The sequence below is a fragment of the Agelaius phoeniceus genome, chromosome 1, assembly GCF_051311805.1.
Source record: "Agelaius phoeniceus isolate bAgePho1 chromosome 1, bAgePho1.hap1, whole genome shotgun sequence".
Lineage (NCBI taxonomy): Eukaryota > Metazoa > Chordata > Aves > Passeriformes > Icteridae > Agelaius > Agelaius phoeniceus.
Genome location: NC_135265.1, coordinates 44,482,721 through 44,503,370, shown reverse-complemented (window position 1 = coordinate 44,503,370; position 20,650 = coordinate 44,482,721). Strand labels below are relative to the sequence as shown.

Sequence of the window (20,650 nt, the reverse complement as noted above, 5' to 3'; positions counted from 1 at the left end):
GCTACAAGTGTTGAAAGTTAGTATTTCACCATTTGCAGTAAGTGCATTGGTCTTGAAGGATAAACACAAACTGCTGTTGGTTCACTTCTAGAGACCTGAAGTCAGAAACCAGTGGCAAGACAGGACGCAAAAAACCTTAAGGATATAATCACCAAGAAAAAAGACAATATGGGGGAGGGAGAAGGAAGATTCCAGAAAAAAAGCTCCTTTGAACATATTCAAGTTCTGCTATAGTCTTTGCTCACTATGGTTAAAGTTGCCCTTTAAAAGAGCAAAGCTCAGAACATTCTTTTCCCCATTTTCAGCTTATCTAAACACTTAAACAATTGTTTTCTCAAACATTGGAATTGTACTTCCAAGCTTTGCTTCTTTTTAGCAAAGCAATCCTCCACTGTGAAAGAAGCAGGTGCTACATGTGACTGAGCTGGTACTACTAACTCATTCCATGTACCAAGATTAGAAACTTCAGTTTGTTCAGTGCATGGAGTTTATATAAAGTACTTATACAACTTTAAATCCTGAAGACAACTTACTGGCCTTGTCCTCTGGGTAGGTTAAGAACTTCATAGGCATCATCTATGGACATGGTGGGTGGCTTCTTCTCCACCTCCTTCTTCCAAGCTTCTAGGGTATCTTTCAACAGTTTAACCTCAAGAAATACAGTTTATTAGTGTTTCATTTATGCTGACACCAGTATGCATAATTTTTAATAAAATGCTGTTTTACTAATGAATCCTGTATTTTATTCAAGATAAAAGCACCTTGAAACTAAAATGACTATATAAGAGTCAAATCAGAAGATGGAGAATCACTTAAATAAGACACAGCTCAAATCATGATACTACAGAAACTGAAAAGCTGCGTGAATAAATAAAGCTGCTTAGACAGATCTAATCCATAGACTTGTACCAAAAAGATCTCTTCAGTTAATGTACTGACATGTTAGCTTGGTTTCTCTTGCAGCATAGACAAATAAGAACCTCAGAGTCATGATTTCCATTCCCTCTCCCCACCCCCCAAAAAAGATTCAGGGAAACATTCTCTGAAGTTTCTTGGATGCTTGATTTTGCTATTTAAGTAGTCACCACAAGAAGGATACACTTATGAGATTGCTATGTGGAAAGAACACTATGCTGCTTCAAGATAAAGAAGGGTTTAATGTATTTACTTGTGGACCAAAATTCATGATAAAGGAGTTACTTGCAACAAACCTTGCTATTTTGTTAATATTTTAGAGCTTGTCATTAACTTTCAGGACTAAAAGATCAAGAACTAAATGAATCCTAAAATACTTCTTACTTACTGGATCTTTAATTGGCCAGTCTGGAAATCTGAGTGTATCACAAAGATGTTTGAGGTAATAAATGTTACAGAACAGCTCATTTTCCAGTTGGGGATAGTTGATAACAGGGATGGGACAATATTGGTAGAGGGCTCTTGTATTGCTTTGAAGACGAGGAGTGAAGTCAGCAAGATGAGCAGCAATCTTCTCGATCATTAGACGCCTAAAAGTGACAAAGTTTAGTTTAACACTTGCCCAGCAGTCCTTAATCGTCTCTCACTGCACAAGTATGTTCAATGATTTCTTCTAAAAAGGTTTTCCTTAGAAGTTTCCCATATTTCAGTAAGGATTTAGAATAGGACTCTGTCCTATTCTATTAGAGAGCTATTTAAACACCATGAAAATTAGTGTATTAAATCAATTAAAAGTGATATTTTCCTTTTCTCAACACCTCTTCTCTTTCTGGAAGACCCTAATATGTACTGGAATATTAGAGGTATATCACACAGATAGGTGCTGGTAATAAAAAAGTACATCTAAATGAGTAAGTATAAAGCACTTCACATACACAGTTAAGTCTCCATTCACATAACTAACTCACTCAAGACATTGAGGGAAATATTCCCCTTCCCACTGCCAATTCTGCTCTCCACTGCTCTAGTTATTTTTGGTTGAAGCAGAGCACAATGCAGACCATTGCCCTTGCAGAAGACCAACAAAAGGAAGCCATGGAATCCAGGTATTTTCAGCTTTCCTTAAGAATGTCAAATACCTTTTCAAGATAACCTGTAGTTCAGATTTATTTGTCCCTCTGACAGAAAACAGTTACCTCATTTCATTGCTCCAAATTGCTTCCGGAGTGTCAAATTCTCCAAGGAATATCTCAGAAAATTTTTCTGGTTCATAGTTTTCTAAATAACACACCATTGCTTCAGGAAGAATATGTCCAAGTATACTTCTTTGAACTACATCTTGACTTTTTGTCTACAGAAGAGATCACATGGTCATCGCAAAGGTAATTGAATTCTGTCTTGCTAAATAATTTGAGACCTAAAAACTCTCCCCCTTTTCCCTTACAGTAGATAAATTCTAGTTAAAACATCTACAGGTAGTCTGCAAAACTATTTGGAAACAGAGGTAGTTACTGTTGCAATCTACTCACTTCTTCAGACTTGAAAGCTTGTTTTGTATGTGTGTATTTCAAAAACCTAGAAGAGAAACAGCAGTTATCTTCTTTTTGTTTGATACGTAGGTACTCTTGAATAGTAGCAGACCAACACAGTTCAGCTGGCAGGTATCACACATTTACTTTGAGATAAAAGAGTAACTGCAACAGTTGTATGAATTTATGTACTCAGTTCATTAAATCCTTGGGAACTCCACCAAGCTAAGCACTTCTGTGTTATAAATCTTGCCTCATGTTCATCATTTCAATTTGAAAGTCTTACCCCTGAAAGCTGGTTTTCTACACACACAAAAAAAAATGCTGATAGAGACACAGACAACCTCTGCTCTGTTAGATCATCACTGCAGGGATGACACAGGATTATTTTAAACTAAGAGCTGACAGTTCTATTACACCAGTCAACATGGAAGCATGCAATCATTGCCCAATGCACTTCACTGTCCAAGAGGCTTAACTAGAATTGTAGGACAGCTTTTTATGAACTATTGCATTTAGAAGAAAAGTACTGACAAGAATGGCAGTAGCTACCTAAATATGCAGTGCATTATCAGGCAGTACAGACTGATTTAGCTGTTTTAGGCTTCAATATTGAAAGAGGGTGTTAGAGTTTTTTAAAATCTTTCAATAGCTGCCTACTATCAAAAGCTACATCAGCATATATGTAGCCTGTGTTACTGCTTTTTAGTGCTTGAAAATGGCTTATTCTACAGTAAGGCATGCCTAGTTGTACTATTACAACTGTGTCATCAGACACATTCTCAATTCCCTCTCTGGAAGGATAAGAAATTCACTTTTTAGTGACTGATTAGATCATGTGGAAGCAATTCTTCTAGAAGAATTTCATGTTGGTTCTAGGAAGCCACATTCCCCAGTGCATGTAGAGATGTAGGGCAGCAGTCCTGAGCATGACTGGTCAAGAGGTGCTTTTGGCTGTTCTGTTTCCTCACCTTGCAATAGGAAGTACATTGGAACCTGTGTACATCATGATGAAGAAGAATACTCCACTCAGATAAAAACGAGGTAACTGAGGGTTGTCTTGCATGACATGAGAGAGCAATACAGCAACTTTTTCCACCAGGATAGGATCAAAAGTCAGTAATAGCTGAAACCAAACACAAGCATTTCTATTAGCTGCAAATAATCTAACCAAAATTGAAGTTTTAACAAATTATTGGGACAACCCAGAAATTTACAGGTATTACAGTTAAAGAATACTTCAGCTTAAAAACAACAAGTGTCAATCAAAAAACATTTAAAGTTGAAAGGGACCTCTGGAGATCATCTTGTCAAACCCCTCTGCTAAAAGTGTGATCTTCTAGACCTGGTTGATAAAGATCATGTCCAGGTGGCTTTTCAGTTTCTCCAAGGATGGAAATATTTCCTTAAGAGATATTGGCTGAAAAGCATCAAATTTGCAACAACACCCTATGAAATTAACAGCTGCTTGATCAGGAACCTGCACAATGTTACAATTGTTCTTTGGTGCATTTACCCCACCTAAAGTATTCACACCAGGAAGACAGAGCAAGTGAAACTTTCACTCATTCAGGCACATTTTGAAGACTTACTTACCTGAGTAATATGAGGAAGGCAAGTACTATCTGACAACAGCCTTTTCACTCTAGGCAGAGGTCTTATAATAGCATTATCTTGATCCCTAAAAAAATCAAGTAGCACAGCAGTAAGCACACGTGTGCTTTTTCTCTTTCAAGAACAAACAATTTTATTAAGCATAAATATTAGACTATTGAAGCCATATTCTTTGTCTTTTTTGTTAACTTCAAAGTTTGTTGTTAGACTTGGTAAGTGTGGTTTAGTGTCCTGAATCAAAGCAGTTTTGTTTAAGTTAAACAAGAGCCTGTCTATAGCATTAGAAATGCACATAGCTTGTGCATTCATTCTTGCAGTTCCTTTCACAATATTAGTACTGTCTCATTTACAAACTCTCTATTTGCCCACAGAATTAATTACTACCATGTAAAAGGCTCTTTAATAGAGCTCCTTAATGTACTACTTTTTAAGAAAAGCTTTAAGACAGGATTTATAATTCATGCATCTGCTAGATAAAGTTAACCCCTTCTCCTGAAAATCACCGTTTACCTGCTGGGAAAATATCCACACATGGTGATGAGCATGTTGAGGACAAGTGTGGCAAGGTCAGTCTCATTCAACACAGGCTGCCCGCTGGCAAGCAAGCACCACTTCAGCTGAGGGATGACCTGTAAAGGTCTCCAGCCATCCATACCCTGAGCCCAGCAACGAGTTTTTGAAGTCACCTTCCCATCGTTCCATAGTTCCTGCATCTATTGCAAGATTAAAGATGAATTTAGTTCATTCAGCATTCAGAGCCACCTTTGCTCCTACACTCACACTCACGACAAGCTTTTAACTGCTATATGGCAGACTACTATAGTTGCATGAAATTTCAATGTCTTTATAACTCTGTCATAGAATCACGAAGAAGAAAGTGTTGATTATGTTGAAACTAACTGAGCCATGGAGGGGTAGGCAGTCTTATCAAAAAGCCTGCAGTTCTTGGCACTACATCAAGTCTCTTATCTAGCTTTAATCCTTACTTAAAGAGTTACTTGGAGAACATTCTTTAGCATTGTTTATGGTCCCTCTCACTGTTTGAAACACACCCAGTCACCAGGACAGAAATAATTTGTCAAGTTGTGAGTCTGAAGCTGACAGGTACCTCTTGAAAGCTGTAAGGACCACTCCTTTCTTTGTCAGCATTGCCAAAGTACCATTCTTTCTCGCTCTCCCTCTTCGCATCAGGTGCTGCCTCAATCACGTTGCTCTAAAAGTTGATGTTTACAAGAACAGCTTTAGCTTCACAGTGCAAATATCACATTTCTACAGGAAATGTGAAAAATACATTGATTTTTTTTAAGAATCGTCCCTTTCACAGAGCAATATATGAGTAGTAAGAAACAAAGGCCCTGTACCTGCAAAGGGACCGTAGCTCTGCTCGTGTGAAGATGTGCCAGAGTAAGAAGATCTACAAGGATTCTGATACCGTTTGAATCCATAAGGTCCTTCACATTTCTCTGTTAACAAATGAACTGAGTTACCAAAAGCATTTTCTAGATAAGCATTGCTGCAATTAAGCATTGCAGAGTTTTATTCAAAAAAGAAGTGACCACAAAAAAAGTCAAATCATTCTCTAAAGTGACTGGATTTGGTGCAATCACCACAATATCTACACATTTCCTTCAGCCTTCTCACCAGTAAATAACAGCAATCACATTCCAGAAAGCTGTAGCAAACATTGTTCTAAAACTTCCTCAATACTTGAATTTTGGTTCAAGTTAACCCTGAAAGACTACTTCAGACTATTTTATACAGTCAAGACTGATGAACTGCTGTTAAGTGTACTCGTCCACCTTACCTTATTGAGGATCAGCTTGTTGAGGAACAGGATCAATCTGTCCCGCTCAAGCCTGTCAGTGCACTGTTTTAGTAGAAAAGAACAACTTAGTATTTCATAGCACATACTGGAAGTTCCCTTCAAAAGTCAACATAGTTGCAGCTGCAAAGCCCCATATTGTTTCTTCATGCCCAGAAAAACTGATGACTATTAAATGTTAAGTTTCATGCACAGCTAATAAAGATAGTTTTCTGCCACTGAGGAGCAAAGGCCTTGCTGCCCTCCAACACTGATGTTGCCCTGGATCAAATCCACTATTCTGCCAAGTCCACTGTTCTATCAGGACCATGTTTGGATTCCCAGTGAACCAGTTAAAACAAGCACAAGAAAAAAAGAGAATGCTTTTAGCCAGCAGACAGAGAGGGTCTTTGATATTTCATCCCTGGTGAGATTATCAAGGCTCAAGGCAAAATAACAAGGGACTACCCTGGTTCAGTTTCACTTACAACAGCCAAAACTCATGCTGATGCAAGGAAAGAACTCCTCCTTCAGACTGCATGGAAATTTATTTTTGCAAGCTGAATCAGTTGTCAGACATAAATTAACAGACACTTAAAAGGCAAAGCAGCTACTACTACAAATCTAATCCACCACATGTGCTCATCTAAAGCTATTATTTCATTAGGTCTGGGGCTATGACTCAAAGTCAGTACTTTGAAATAATGTGATATGGAACAAGATTCTCCTCTCATAAAGCTTCTGCATTTTTCAAAAGCAAGCTGAAGTTACATCTGCATTTTGTTGGCCTTAAAGAGACTAGTTTGAAACATCTCTAGGATCAGCAGGTTTTTAGTTAAACTTTAATGAAACTGAAACAAAGGGAGATTCTAAGAACAGCTGTTGGCAGCATGGAAAAAAGTATTCACAAGCTGTAAACCCAAAACCTGAGTTTCACAGTAACTGAAGGATCTGAATGTATGTTGGACTAGCAGTATGCTAACTAATACATCCAGTAATTTAACATAATTCTTACCCTTTCTAACATTCCAACAATGTACTTAGTATCAGAAAATGGCCCTATTTCTTCATGACACCTTCCATAAACAATGGCCAATGCTTGCAGACATAAGCATTTCATATTCACTTTTGGGGTAAGCAAGAAGCGATGGTAGAGTTCATTGAAGAATTCATATCTAAAAAAGAAAAGAGATTTTAGAAAAGAAAACAAACACAGACCTTAGGAATGAGATAAGGTTTTAATAATGTCTCACGATCTTTTGATTGCTCCACTCTCTTCAGTTTCATCTTCTTCCAGCAGCAATCTTAGATAATAATCCCCTATTTTTATTTCCTCAGAAAGGCACTCATATTTTACCTGTAACACAGAACACCTTACTTAACAATTTATATTGTTTCTCCTTCTGTAAGTTTTTGCTCACATAACAATACTGAGCTCAATCACATCTAAAAACTCAACAAGGTCAGCAACCTCTCCTAAGCTGTAAGTAAACTGAAATCTGTGAGTTTTCTGTTAAAGAAACATACAACCACAGAATAAAAGTCACTGGCTATTGCTGCCCCCCGAATAAATGAAGCTTCTCATCATACTGAAATCTCCATTTCCAGCTTTAACTAATTTGTTTCTAATACCAGCTGGTTTTATTAACTAAACTTGGATAACACATGATGCATTCAGTGATTCAAGTTTAATAAGTACTTATTCCACGGCAAGGTACTTCACTTAATGTTACTGCAAGTATGAAATACAAGCATGACCCAATTACTAGTTATACTTGCTATTGTGCTGGATAATAAAAGCCTAGAGGCACAAAACAAGAAGCTGAAGTAAAATTGCACAATAAAAGCCATCATTAACTTCAGAGCAACTACATTAAATTTAACAAATGCCTCAATGTTCAGTGGTAACAAGAATTTGGAAGCACTTCAATTAGAGGTACTTCTAACATACAACAAAAGCCACTCTACGGTGGTTTTTCTTATCTATAGTTTGCAGATTACTGTCATGAGGCCACAAAGTTATCTACAGATTTGATCACAGCATTACATACAATGATATCCCACTAACTGGTATGCTTTCAGAGAAGTATCAAGCCACCATCCTCCTTGGCAAAGTGACAGGTTTCACAGTTGATAGAAAAGCCTTTGTCACCACTATCTAGTTCAAATACTTAAAGCATAGTCCAATAACATCTTCACTACTATTTAAAAGCAAATCTGTGAGACAGCAGCTGTTCAATCCAGTCCCAAAGTATCCTGGCTTGTGGCTGCAAGAATGCTACTGCTACATTCCAGCAGCATGAAGCCACACAGGAGCACAGGGTACATGGGGGGAAGTCTGTATTACTAAGCTTCAAACCTGTACTTCTGATTCTGTCCCAGTTTGCAGCACTAAAAAGTTGGGATAGCAGACACTGACACCCAGAAGTCCTGACCTATATCTGAAGGAAGCTTTGAAACACAAATGACAGCACAAGAAATATTAATCTAAACCCAGTCTTACCTATTTCCTGTATCAATGTAAGAAGCAACCTGTAGTTGTGTGATAGGGATAAATTGCATACATAAAACTGCTCTCTCATTAAACATTAGCCTGGTGTCTTGCAGTTCTTCCTGATTTGCAGAGTAGGCAGCTGAGAAATACGTCAAACCAAATTTGTTCTCATTTCACCAACAGTCCTCAGCTCAAATGTCATTAGCAAGCCATACTCTAACAAGGATGGCAATGGGAATATCTAAGGAATATCTTGCAGTTGAATTTAAGGGTGGCCTTGCTTTGCTCAAGTGCTACACATTAATTAAAACCACATTGTTGTGTGGAACCACAACAATACTAGAGATAAGAGAACAATACAGGAAGTGTTTATTACCACATTACTTGAAAACATCTTGCAAGATATTTTGAGAAAGCCAATCAGGACCATACCATACTGCTATAATTTACAATGCAACATGTTTTAGCCCCATAACCTATTCATGATTTGGCAAGCCTGTATTTAACAGATGCAGGATTACTGAAACATGAAGGAAATAAAGACAAACTTGTTATCAGGAAGAAGTGACTTCTGAAACTACCCAAAACAATTCTGATAGAACACACTCAAAAACAAGTTTGACTTATCTGGACAACAGTGCAAGGACTAACTCTTGTCTTAATGCAAGAATACACCACGGGTTCTGATAAACGTTTAATCTCTACAGCATCATTTGTTGGGTTAAAGAAGCTTCTGTTTTGCCCAGTGACACTGGAGAGTAGTACCTGTTCACTGATTCAAGCCTTAGCAGTTGATTCCATAACCCCTAAAAAAAATCTAGCTTGCAGTCAGAGATCATCAACACAAGATTCACTTGCAGAATAAGAGACAGAAGTGACATTTCAAGTGATACTTTACAGACGCAGGTTGTCTTATCATAGGTCATTTACCTCAAACTCCTGGTGGTTCCATGAGATAACATTAGCACTACCAAGTTCTCTGTCAATATTAAATGCTCTCATCTCAGACTCAAGAGTATCTCTCAGTTCTTCCCGTGTTTTGAAGTTCCAAATCAAGTTTGATCTAGCATGATCCTGAACAAATCTAAGAAAGAAGTTACATAGTTTAAACCCCTCAAAACATTATCTGAAAAGCAGACAAGATTCAGCTGGCAAACTAGGAGAGATTGTTAGCATTAATGGACCTTAATTAGAAGGCAGAGAGCAGTGGTCTCCAGGTTGTTACAGTAATTACAGTTGTTCACTTGTATACTGTTTTGATAGCCATGGAGGCCAGCCTAGACTAAAGCATGCCTGTGTCATCCCTTAGGGCTCAGTTTGCCATCTGCATGTAGCTGATGACCAGGAGACATGCAAGCAATTCACTGCAAGCCAGTAAGGGCTACAGGTAAACAATCCAGAGCAGCAGGCATGCACATACCAGCTGTGTTTTAAACCAATAACACAAAAAAGTAGCTTATGCAGTAAAATAGAAGTTGATGTCTTAAATGTCACGAAACAGTCAGTGGACATTCTTTAGTAGCAGTTACCAACACAGCCTTTGGATCCAAAGACTGAGAATGGACTTTAATACCAAAGGTTTAGGAGCACACAAATCTTCCTTTCATGAAACTGTATTTGACATTTAGACACATCAAGAAGTTAGGTTTATGGAATTTCCCCCAGCTTGCTTACATCGTTTGTTAGTCAAGCCAAGCTTTATTAGTCTAACACAATGGCTCTAGCCAAAGTGATGCATTTTTTTTCAGATGGAAGCCCCTCCCCTGTAAACTTTGACAGCTGTAAGAACTTAAGGTAAGCAAGCTGCATTTAGGACCTGTGGCACTATTTGAAATCCAGTATCCATGTGCTTTCTCTTGCTCTGCTTTAAGCTCAGAACTCAAGTTACAAAATCTTGAGTAGCTTACAGGTACCATCAAACTACAATACCTTCCAGTGCTACTTCCCTTGGCCTTCAGTACCACGCAGATTTGCACCTGCAGTTTGTTATTTACTCTTCCTTTTGGTTAAAGGGAAAAAAATTATGTAGTTTGATGATATTTCAGAAGCTTTCTAAATTCCTCCTTTGCCTAAACACAAGCAAAATCCTTAAGTATAGCTTAGGGGGTTTTTAGTAAGTACCTGTTACAAAACACTTGCACTGTTTCAAGGCAGGCAGAAATTCAAAGTCACAGAAACTCAGAAGATATTAACAAAAATACCCAGCCAGATAAGAACCTGTATTAACTTTAGTATTTTCACCTGTAATAAAAGAGATCCCAGTTTGCTTCTATTTTTATCCTTTGGCGCCGTTTCCTTAATATCACTGGTTTTTGAATCATGTTCTGCAAAATAACCAAATTTCATAAGTCAGTAGAGGCAGATATCTCCCATTTTTCCCTTTTAAAATAAAAGGCTATATTTTTTACACTCCTTCAAAAATCATACCAAGTTAAGCCTCATTAATAATGTCTCCTTTTCTGGTGAGTAGCAGCAACAGACTTTCACAAGTGTTATTTGCACCAAGTTAAATCATGCCAGAGAAACTTTCAGCTGTTTGACACATCATTTGTTTAGAAGCAAGTTATCCCTGAGAAAAGCTTAATTCCCACCACCATAGGAATTCATCAGCTCCAAAGATGATGGAGATGAAAACTCATGATGAAAAATGTTTTGCCCTTGAAAGGAAAGAACTAGAGGAACTCACAAAAATAAAAGCAAGCCTGACTTGGTCACTGAAAGAGTCCCTAATTTGATGAAGCATGAAATCACTGTTATCATCTACATGAGGTATCACATGCAAGCAGAAGTCTGAGCAACAGAGTCCACACAAGTGACAAGAGATATACAGACTCACCATATTGTTTCTGTCCTGATTATGAAGGAAAATTGGAAGAAAAAGAAAAATACATTTAACACCCCAGAGTCACTGAAGTAATTTAAAGTGGTAACACCAAACTTGCTACTACATCTTCCAAGCTACACATGCACACATTTGCTGTGAAATGATACAGCTCAGAATTCCACACAGAAAAATGACTCTTTAAACTCAGTATCTAGACAAGTTGTTTAAAGTGCAATTTGACCTTCCACTGTTTTTCACATTTATTCATTTCTCCAGTTTTGAACCTAATTCACCATTATTTCACAAATATTACTGTCAAACTTCTGCATCACATTCTACATCAAACCTGAGTTAGATTTTTGTAAATTAAAGCTGATTACTATATCAGAACAAGTACAAAGGCATTTTCAATACTCTGCATTGTGCTTTTCATCCTTTCTTGCATGCACAACAGATTGTTTCACTTCCAGAATGCATAAAAACAAGCTTAGTCAATATAGTAAAGGAAGTTAAGGGAAACACCTCATAATTGAAAGAGGTGGCAATTAAACTAAAAGAAAAAGGAGACCAAAAGACTCAAGCAATGCTTAAGCTCTCCTCTCACAGTATCAGACCAAAACAGTCATTTATGACTTCAGTCTCAATCATGACCTTAGGTACAGTCTTGTGTTGCCCTTCAAGCACTGAGATATCTATATTCAACTGAATCCTAAGGTGGTGTCCAATGGCAGGGGAAATAGAACTTGATGATGTTTAAGGTCCCTTCCAACCCAGGTTATTCTATGATTCTACAAGAAGGTTCCATAGCTAAATTATCACTGGTGTAAAGTATATAATTTTGAATGCAAATAATATTCCATTTCTTTTAAATATAGCTCAAAAACTGGTTTTGCCACATTTCAAGGAATTTTCTCCTCTATAATCATCTTACAAGAAATGCATATAAGCTGCACTGCAGTTTGATACAGTTGGCTAAAGCCTAATACATATGCTGAAGGAATTCATTTGCCTGATTTACATTCTCCCTGGATCCTATTTCTAACCCAAGAATAGTAAGCACTAGAGAGTTTCCTAAAAGGAAGGAGAACTCTCAAATCAAAACACTTCTTTACTATTTCAGTGTGTGTTCTGACACTCAACGGTGACTTAGTCAAGTTACTCTAACAAGGACTTTCAAATACTTTTACCTCTTTTTGAGCTATGCCCATTCGATCTCTCCAGTGCATCAAGACAAGATCCACCTTCTCTTTGGCAAATTTTTCAACTTCTTTTGCAGCTTTTCCAGCCAGTCTTTGCCACTCTGGCACTTTATTGAACTTGCCATACTGATCCTGCAGAATAAAACCAATTACTTAGTTGTGGGTTATCTTTGCTGCAGGTCAATGCAGCAGTCAAGTGTCCGTATTACAAAAGTCACTAAGACAATATATCTATATAATGGAATAGGAAAGACAACTACAATTACTTACAGTTGCAATTTTTAAGTTATCTCTAACATGCATTCTATCAGCATCTTTTTCAGGAACAGGATCAGCACTGTCAAGGTATGCCAGCAAACCTGGTGGCTAAAAACATTTAAAACCAGTGTAAACACACATGTGGCTAATTAACAGAAACCGACACTTTAGGTAATAACACAATTTCTTTAAATCAGGGATTTCAATTTATATTCTACTCTAAAGTAGGTATGTAAAGCTCCAGCATTTTTTTTTGCTGTGAGTAGTAAAGTGCCACCATCCTCAATAGAATTGCTTAACAGAGACATATTATTGGCTTCAGTGCAGCAGAACTCTTGGCTATACCCCATTTCTAAAAGCAGCACTTAATGCACCTAAAGAATGCAGGAAGAAAACAGTTGATCCCAGGGCAATGCTGAAAGAGATGAATAATACTAGAATCCATCCATATCCTCTAAATGTTACATGTGACAGATGAGACAGTCTTTTTTGACTAAGGTTTCCATAAGATAGCGTTCAAGATCAGGACAGTTTGCTCTGCCAAAAATGAAGGAACTGCTATTTTAAAATTAAAAGCTAGTAATTTAACAGATAGGATCATTTCTTACAACACTATTTATTGAACTAACTTCACTGAAGTAACTTAAGCAAGAAGCATTCAGGAGGCTGTAAGGGTGAAAGAACATATGAACAATCAGCATATGAACTAACAACATATAGATTTAACCAAGTTACAAGCAAACAAAGTTGGACAAGCAAGGCATGAAAGCATGGACAGAACTCCTGATATCTTAATTTCTTATTGGCACAAGAAAGCATTAGAGACATGCTTACAATGTGTCCCCCCTTTAATCAAGAAAAAGAAGTCAAGACACCTTATTTTTAAGTTTTGTGTCAAAGTATCTCAAAAAGTGTCAGGAAAGTGACAAAATTTTTAGAGTATGAGATGCTTTGAACCTCATCAATATACTTTAATTAGCAGATGCCAGACTGCTGATCTCCCAGGCAAGACCTTCCCCTTGAAGGAAAGAGGGAATATGTTTACTATCTAGACTGTCCCAACTTTGATACTGCAAGCTTTCATATTTTATTTTTTTGCTACTCCATATTTTGTTTTTACTTACCAAAATACGTTTCAACAAATTCATAGCAGTTTTGTTCTCAGCTGTCCAGAGGCCAACCAAATGTCTACTTAACTGCCTGAAAAAGCCATTGAAATTAACAAACTGCAAGTTAGTACTTTAAACAGATTTTTAAACCACTAAACTGTCACCCTTACCATGCTGATGAAATGAAGATGAGCAAGAGCTTCGCACTCTTGAGTGAGTAAGAGCACAAAGCTTTACATTGTTCAAGGATATGCTTAGCATGCTTTAAAGTGTTGCCTCTGAGAAGTTCCAGTGAAGTTAGTGGAACAGCAGCAGCACATGCTTTTTGATCTAGACCTCAAAGAACACTTGAGCAATAGAGCAGAAACATCTAATAACCAAGTGTAAGTTTATCCAGCCAACTTTAACTTACAGCTAAAGTTAAGAGGCTAGAAGCCATCAAGAACTGCTACATGCTCTACTTGAAGTTCTTAATACCAGTTATTGACTAGAAAATCCTTTCTAGGAGCCTGCCTTCTATGCCAACTGATGCTTTCTGCCAACATTTGTCACTAGAATTCTACTGCACTGAACTGAAGCATTGCTACAAGCACACTGTACACGTAGTAGCACCAAACAGAACTAGCATGACAGATGGTTTCATACCCGCTCTCTCCTGGATGACACACAGTGGCAACAAGCTCCACTTGTCCCTACATTCCTTAGCAACTCTAAGCACTTCAGGAATTCACAGCTTAAGCTTCTATAGTCTTGTATTTGGGTGGAATTAATTGAATCATCACTCATCCTCCACAGCATACACTCAGAGATCACAAGTTCTACTGACTGTTGATTCAGGGAATACCTTCTGTGAGGAAACCTCTCTCTCAGATAGGATGGGTGATCCTAACTGCATGCAAGATGTCTGGGATGTGCACACCCATTTTTATACAGTTGTACAGTACAAGTTGAAACTTTTTACAAGTTCCAAACATTCTACTTGCCTTTTCTTTCCATGAATTAAAAGAAATAAAAATCAAAACTTAAGCCATTAACAAGTAACCAACCCAAGCCCACCTTAACAAAAAAAAAAAAATCAAGGGTTTATTAAGTTGCTGCAGTTTCAGCTGAAGCTTGTCCTACTAAAATATACCAGCTGCTAAAGAAAATATTCTCCTGAAGAACTGCAACTTTTCTTCCTTGACCTCCTATTGTATGCTAGGCCATTACTTAGATTTTTTTTAAACATGATATATCAAGTGAGATGGACATACCTATTTGTAAGCATCCTCTGATCTGTGCTTATTGTAAACATAGCAGTGTGCAAGTGACGAGGTAAGGCACCTTCACTGAGGGCAAGATCTTGCATTTTGGTAGCAATCTCTTTGTCTCCTTCCTTTGGAAATAGGGCAAGATGATTACTAAGGAAAGAATCTTAATTAGGCTGCTTTTATCTCAGTCTAAAGTTCCAAGGCCTTCTTGACCATCAATTATACCAACTAATATTCAAAACCAGAAGCTTGAGTATGATAGGTTTTAAGTGAAAGTTCTCAACAGAAACTGCTCAATGCTGTAGTAAAGCCATGGACCAGATAACTGGTAGTTGCATCTATGAGGACAGTAACTGAAGAGGGCAGGATGCCTGTGTCCCATCATACATCAGGAGGCTGTAGTAGTAGTAGTACCATTTTCACACTGCAATTATAAATTAGGATTAAACAGAGAATGGCAGCCACACATAATTGCCTGTTGCTTGACTTTTGCTGGCAGTAACCACTTAAGATTAATGGCTGCTGTTCAGTTTAGACAGCCACATGGGTAAGACTGCCACTCACTCAAGACACATTAGTCGCAATGAATAAGAAAAAGCTTTTGCAGCACTTTTACTCATCTAAATTACAGGACTTTTAATAAACAACATAGTAACTTTCAGCTAACATTATCAGGTACATAGATGGAAATGTGAAGATTTGGAATACCTCTATTTCAAGTGTTCATTCACTTCCATTCCAAGAAAGCACTAGATGGATTTCAGATGCATAAGCCATTGTTTTACAATGAGGCACTAACTTAAGCCCTGAATTTCAACCCAGGAAATGTCAAGAGTCAGTTAGCAAGGTCATCCTGCAACAGTCACGAGGAACTCTTGAAAGGTATGAACTTGGCCCATACGTTATGTGGTATGGAAACTTAAAGCCAAAGCAAGAACAGAGGCTGACATCACTAGTCTGCTCTGGGACACTACTGCCTACTAATCCCAGTCCCATTCCATCTGGCAATGCATCCCAGGAAATATGACCTTTCCTCCTAGAAGTACCCTCCAACATGCAGAAGTCTGGTGGCTCTGAGGTATGTGGCTGAGCTACGTACAACATTTACAGCCAAACCTTGACTGCAGTATGAAGACATGCAAGGCACTACCTAATGTCCCAACTGACATGCTTTCCAAACCCCCAAGTGTAAGACAAAGCAAGTTGCTATATTAAACCACTCACAATTAAGCAGGTGCTCTGTTCCTCACTTCCAACTTCCCCCTCCCCACTCCCCACTTTGAGAAGCTAATATAACAAACTTCTCTTGGTAAGCAATTGCACTTCCAAAATAGACAATACATATTTTGCATGCTATCCCAGCTAACATTGATAAAATCTCACCTCTATTATTGCCTTCATCACCAAACCTGCTCCTTTCACAATTGCCATGGAAGGGTGCTAGAACAGAATGTTAACAAAGAAATTATCCAAGTGCAAAAACTGAAGATTAGATCATCTGTGATTCAGTTTCCTTAACTAATGTACATGGCTGTTCTACCTCCAATTCAGTTTGGTGAAAGCTAGCCTTAAGAAGAGTTCCTACCCTGTATCTTTGAACAAGCATCTCTCATGCAACTCCCAGACACAGTTCCTGGTACTGAGCAGCAGTATATATCAGAGAAGCTGAAATAATGCTGAGGAAAGCGGCTGACACAAGCTGACACTAATCAAAAGCAGAAGAAAAAACTATTTTTACAGTAAGAAGGCATTAGCATTTTAGCTAAAAATGCTACAATCCTTATAGGTTTACTACTGAAGAGGATGTTACTCTCCTTTTCTGACTCTTAACTCTCATTTACGGAGAAAGAAACAAAAAGGCAGAAAACTTGCCAATCAGGGGAAGATCTGTGCATCTGTTGAATCTATCCTAAAGTCCAAGTGGTATTTTACTGTGTTTCTGGAAACAGGTCCTAGTCTAAAATGATTTGGCATATCATTCACCATAGAATAATCACCTCAATCTGATATCTGAAGGCAAAATAATAGGCCACTAAAACATTCACCGAGATAGAAAAGATTTAGGCACATTAACCAACTGAAGACAAATCCATCTTTCAGTAAAATATGAAAAATTTCATGTTCACTGATTACCTGAAGCCTCTAATAATAGTGAAAAGTAAATCTTACCTGAAAGAGCTTAAATAGTGTTCTTCCATTAGATGCCACCATTTCTAACAACATGTCAAACTGCTGCCCCTCAGTAGTCTCACTATATGGAGCACATAGGGCAAATGTCAGGAAGTCCAGAAGTGAACTAATTACTAGGGCACCTGTCCCGTGATCCTGAAATTAGGAAAACAGGTATGTAACTCAGATACAGCGTCCAAGAGTACTCATGATGCTGAAGGTGCTCTTCCCTATTATAGCATTAAAATAGTCTGTAAACAAAAACTATGGATTTAGAAAATTCCATTACTCTGAGTATGGCACTACCCTGATAAATAATTGGTTCCTAAAGCATATTAGAGACTCAAAATACTTTTATCTAGTTTAATCCCACAAATTTGAGTTTACACTGTTATTTTACTTAGAAGAAACATCCAGTTTCCATATTAAACATGCAAACATTTGTTGCAGGTCACTCAAAATCTGTGGTATTGACAGCTATTTCCTAACCTGTCAAGATCCAATCTTAATTAGAACAAACTTCAGTGCCAGACAGAGCTGTATTTTCAATTGTAGGTGCAAACACATTCAAAGATACATCTCAGCATGATAAAAGCATTTTCATCGCAATTAGGAAAGGCACTTAAAGAAGCTTAAATCTGTTTCCAAAATTTGACTTACCACATGGGAATTGAATTTCTCTAGTAGATTTTCTAGAAACTTCTTTGAAGAAAGAAGGGAAGCTTTGTTCAGCTGCTCCTGCCTCAGGTCATAGTCATCATGCATGGGCTATAAAAAAAACAAGTATTCACTACACAGGAACATTTCAACCCTCAGTTCTTAACAGCTGTAATCCAAAAGCCACTCTCTCTACACACAAAAAGTTCAGTTCAGTTCAAGTTCAGCAAGAAATCACTGTATAACAAGTTATTCCATGTCTGAACACATTGCAAACTGAATGGCAGTCCCTATTTCTACATCTTTCAGTAGCCTGAAGTTCACATATTCCAAAGTGAAAGAAACTGGAATTTAATACTTACACACATAAGAGCACACAGCATGTCAATAGAGGCATGGGTTACTCCATCATTGTTCCTTTTGAGGGCTTTCACAACCTTCACTCCTAATCGTTCTCGAAATCTTTTGAAAGGGAAGCAAAACCACCAAGATCAGAGAAGAAACTAAAATCTTAATTTTAAGATGAAATCTAATCAGTGGCCAAGAGGGGTCTGCTCCCATTGCATTTAGCAAGCCAGTACCTTGATATTTTCATAAATTTGAGATTCCTGGTAGGAAAATACTGACTTTACTGTTAACATGCCAAGCACATTCATCAAAATAAAGATGTATCTGTGTAGTTACAGGATACTATTTATAGAGAAACTGAAATTTATAAAGGTCTCAGACGAAGTGCTTTTGTTACTCTTCCTGTCATTCTCAATATTATAGTTCCTCTATATTTCCTAGTCAGAAATGCTTCAAAGAATCTTTCATTTTCAGAACAATAGACAGTTTTTCTGCTTCCTTATATTTTTTAAGACAAACTCCAAGCACTCTGTACATACTACAGAAGTACAACCTCCTAACACCATTTTATCTTGTGTTGAACTGAAGATAGCAATGACATCAGCATACTTTGAGACTGAAGAACTGCCTACTTCAAGGACAGATGAAGGTAAATGTTAAAAATTTTTCCACTAGGAAAATCATTAAACCGTATTTGCTTCAAGACAAAGTATTTAGCACAGGAAGAATCAGCTTTCCTTGCAAATGATTACCTGGGATTCTCAATTTGCATGAAAGCCTGGTGGCAGCCTCATACTACTGAAAACCATCATGTAGAGAGTCTTACAGTCCTCTTCAGAAAGGAATTCCATTTCTCACTTTTAAGTTACTAACAGAAGTTCAAGGCCTATTTTCATCTACTACTTCCAAGCTTAAAGAGACTTTGCACTTACTTTGGAAGCTGAGTAAAGGCAAGGAAGCCTGCTTTTGAGGCCACTAGTCGTCTTACTGCTTGGAATTGGCTTTCAAGCTCTGCATTAGATGCTGCAACATCTCCCTCTTGGGAGAGCAATGCTGTTATGGCATTATTAATGAGCTTCTCCTTGTTTTCTGAGAAGAGACCCTGGTTAAAAAATAACAATCATTAATTTCTTTCTGCATTAGCAACATCTTAAAAGGATGGGTAAAGGCTCTATTCTTACATCTTGTGTAACTGCATGTAGGACTCCACTGTAGGAAATGTTAGCATTGAACCTGAACACAGCATCGGCAAAGTTACCATCTGGAAAAAGACATATCAAAAGTTAAGTGTACAGTACCTGACTCAATATCTGGATGCTTTAAAGAGCACTATAAACCCACATAAGAAGCATTAGCTTACTTGGAGGAGCAGCCAAAAACTTCAGATGAAGGCTCTCTACTTCTTCATCTACAGGCATACTGAGTAATCCCCAACGCTGGCCTTTGTGGGTGGAGGTCATTTTCACACAGACATCTCTATTACCAGAGGCTCTCACTCCATCCAACAAGCTAGCCAGGAGAGAATCTCTGGGGTGGGACAATGACACACAAATACAATTGGTATCAGAGAAGTGGTGCCAAAGAAACAAATTATAAGAGAAACGTGGGGAGAAATTCACATCACGAAAGGCAGTGATACCTGGAATCTCTTACTAATGCTACTGCCAACAGCTACACCTCTGGAAGAAACCACTAACTTTCAGTGTTCCTTTATGCACTGTAGGGAGAGAGCTGACTTACACCCAGTATAGCCAGCTGCAGCCTTTCACTAATGGGATCAGTTCTAGATTATCTGTTAATGAGTAACACATGTTGTTAGCCAATTCATCCCTGTGCTTTCTACAAAACCTCACTTAGCAGGATTAGACTGTATTACAACTGCAAGTGCACTCAGGGACTGTTCTGTTGGTTGTTTTAAATAGAATCAACTAAGACAGTCTCAAGCAGAGAGCTCAAAGGGTTCAAAGCCTTCACATTTCCATATTACTTAGACTGTGCTTTCTTCCCTTGTTTCAGATATACTACTTAACCAAATACAGCATACACAGAACTATATTGCTTAGGAGAAACAGGCTGTATCTAACTGTCCAACACCCTTTCACGTTCATCAGAAAACTTCTGGAGAGATCTGTTTAAAGCTGGAATGAAGGTAAATGGGAGAGATTTAGTTCCTGTAACAAACCTTGATTTGTAAGTGGCAGACTGCTAGAACAGCAAGGCTTTGAGTTAACCTCTCCCAAGGGTCAGAAGCTGAGGAACTAGAAGTGCTACAGTAGTAACTTTCATTTGAATCTGTAATGCACAGAAGCTCCAGTTACCTTTCTGTTGAAGAGTATTTTCGAATTTGTCCTTTGATGAATTCAATGGTGAAAAGCTGGGGGTTTTCACAGTCACACACTATTGCAAATACCTGAAAATAAGGGACAAGGATCATATTCATGAAGTAGTGCTATTTAGCTACTCTACAAATTAAGGCTTACATA

At 37.9% G+C, this 20,650-nt stretch overlaps 1 protein-coding gene across 2 annotated transcripts in view; it reads right to left on the bottom strand.

Annotated features, from left to right (window-relative positions):
- Window positions 1–20,650, bottom strand: part of DNAJC13 (DnaJ heat shock protein family (Hsp40) member C13) — a 56,381-nt gene that overhangs the window by 19,943 nt on the left and 15,788 nt on the right. For both annotated transcript variants that reach the window (XR_013182165.1, XM_054635813.2), the window contains exons 9-35: window positions 20,486–20,577; window positions 19,528–19,694; window positions 19,349–19,428; window positions 19,100–19,269; window positions 18,182–18,281; window positions 17,823–17,930; window positions 17,163–17,318; window positions 16,377–16,433; window positions 14,997–15,118; window positions 13,759–13,834; window positions 12,647–12,742; window positions 12,365–12,508; window positions 11,190–11,204; window positions 10,595–10,677; window positions 9,284–9,437; window positions 7,113–7,216; window positions 6,875–7,034; window positions 5,863–5,925; window positions 5,420–5,521; window positions 5,167–5,271; window positions 4,569–4,771; window positions 4,041–4,125; window positions 3,416–3,570; window positions 2,445–2,490; window positions 2,112–2,266; window positions 1,304–1,505; window positions 534–649 (exon numbers count right to left, since the gene is read on the bottom strand). Coding sequence is in view for 1 of the 2 variants with exons in the window: in XM_054635813.2 (XP_054491788.1) it covers window positions 534–649; window positions 1,304–1,505; window positions 2,112–2,266; window positions 2,445–2,490; window positions 3,416–3,570; window positions 4,041–4,125; window positions 4,569–4,771; window positions 5,167–5,271; window positions 5,420–5,521; window positions 5,863–5,925; window positions 6,875–7,034; window positions 7,113–7,216; window positions 9,284–9,437; window positions 10,595–10,677; window positions 11,190–11,204; window positions 12,365–12,508; window positions 12,647–12,742; window positions 13,759–13,834; window positions 14,997–15,118; window positions 16,377–16,433; window positions 17,163–17,318; window positions 17,823–17,930; window positions 18,182–18,281; window positions 19,100–19,269; window positions 19,349–19,428; window positions 19,528–19,694; window positions 20,486–20,577 (3,116 nt within the window). In the remaining variant the exon portion in view is untranslated. The remainder of the gene's footprint in view (window positions 1–533; window positions 650–1,303; window positions 1,506–2,111; window positions 2,267–2,444; window positions 2,491–3,415; window positions 3,571–4,040; window positions 4,126–4,568; window positions 4,772–5,166; window positions 5,272–5,419; window positions 5,522–5,862; window positions 5,926–6,874; window positions 7,035–7,112; window positions 7,217–9,283; window positions 9,438–10,594; window positions 10,678–11,189; window positions 11,205–12,364; window positions 12,509–12,646; window positions 12,743–13,758; window positions 13,835–14,996; window positions 15,119–16,376; window positions 16,434–17,162; window positions 17,319–17,822; window positions 17,931–18,181; window positions 18,282–19,099; window positions 19,270–19,348; window positions 19,429–19,527; window positions 19,695–20,485; window positions 20,578–20,650) is intronic.